The sequence below is a fragment of the Ascaphus truei genome, chromosome 14 (assembly GCF_040206685.1).
Source record: "Ascaphus truei isolate aAscTru1 chromosome 14, aAscTru1.hap1, whole genome shotgun sequence".
Classification (NCBI taxonomy): domain Eukaryota; kingdom Metazoa; phylum Chordata; class Amphibia; order Anura; family Ascaphidae; genus Ascaphus; species Ascaphus truei.
In genome coordinates, this window is record NC_134496.1 from 18,121,361 (window position 1) to 18,122,377 (window position 1,017).

The 1,017-nt window shown below is 48.9% G+C and overlaps 1 protein-coding gene across 1 annotated transcript in view; it reads left to right on the forward strand.

Annotated features, from left to right (window-relative positions):
- Positions 1–716: 716 nt before the first annotated feature.
- Positions 717–1,017, forward strand: part of LOC142465436 (solute carrier family 22 member 6-A-like) — a 25,676-nt gene continuing 25,375 nt past the window's right edge. Inside the window, exon 1 of the mRNA XM_075569393.1 lies at positions 717–1,017. This exon is cut by the window's right edge and continues 60 nt beyond it. Coding sequence (XP_075425508.1) covers positions 784–1,017 — 234 coding nt within the window. The 5' untranslated portion in view covers positions 717–783.

Consider the following 1,017-nt stretch of genomic DNA (forward strand, 5'->3'; position numbering starts at 1 on the left):
TTGTGCGCTATGATGTGTGTTTGTTTTTTCTCTTTTCGTTTCATGGCCTGTCAAGCATTTATGTGGATTCTTTGAAGATCACAGGACTTTCCATACGAACATATGGCGCCAGGTTTTCTTTATCTTTACATTTAACTGGATGCTAAGTCATCATTATCTCTCTCACAGCTTGAAGGGGGTGAACTGAGACAGTCTCACTATTTATAAGCAGTCTCACTCATTGGAAGACCGTCTCACTTTTTATAAGGCAGTCCCACCTATTAGGAGATGATCTTACTCATTGGAAGGCAGTCTCACTCATTGGAAGGCAGTCTCACTCATTGGAAGGCAGTCTCCCTTATTGGAAGGCAGTCTCGCTCATTGGAAAGCAGTCTCACTCATTAGAAGGCAGTCTCACTCATTGGAACCCAGTCTCGCTCATTGGAAGGCAGTCTCACTCATTGGAAGGCAGTCTCACTCATTGGAAGACAGTCTCTCTCATTGGAAGGCTGTCTCCCTCATTAGAAGGCAGTCTCACTCATTGGAACCCAGTCTCGATCATTGGAAGGCAGTCTCACTCATTAGAAGGCAGTCTCACTCGTTGGAAGGCAGTCTCACTCATTGGAAGGCAGTCTCACTCATTGGAAGGCTGTCTCCCTCATTAGAAGGCAGTCTCACTCATTGGAAGGCAGTCTCACTCATTGGAAGGCATTCACTCATTAGAAGGTAGACTCACTCATTACAAACGAGTGTTGCTCACTCCTGAGCATTCTGGGTAAAAACACCCATTCTTTAGCTCCCACCATGACGCTAAGGGACCTCCTGGATAAGAACAGTCTCTTCTCTCTGTTCCACTCCCTCCTTGTCATCATCCTTTCTGCCCCACTCACTCTGGTCGCCACTCACAACCTCATGCAGATCTTCACCGCTGCCGTGCCCCCCTACCGCTGCCGCTCCAACCACACGCAGGACCAAGCCCACCTGCCTGCGGATCCGTGCATCCACTACCTCACCCCCCTGTCTAACAGGACGGAGCCC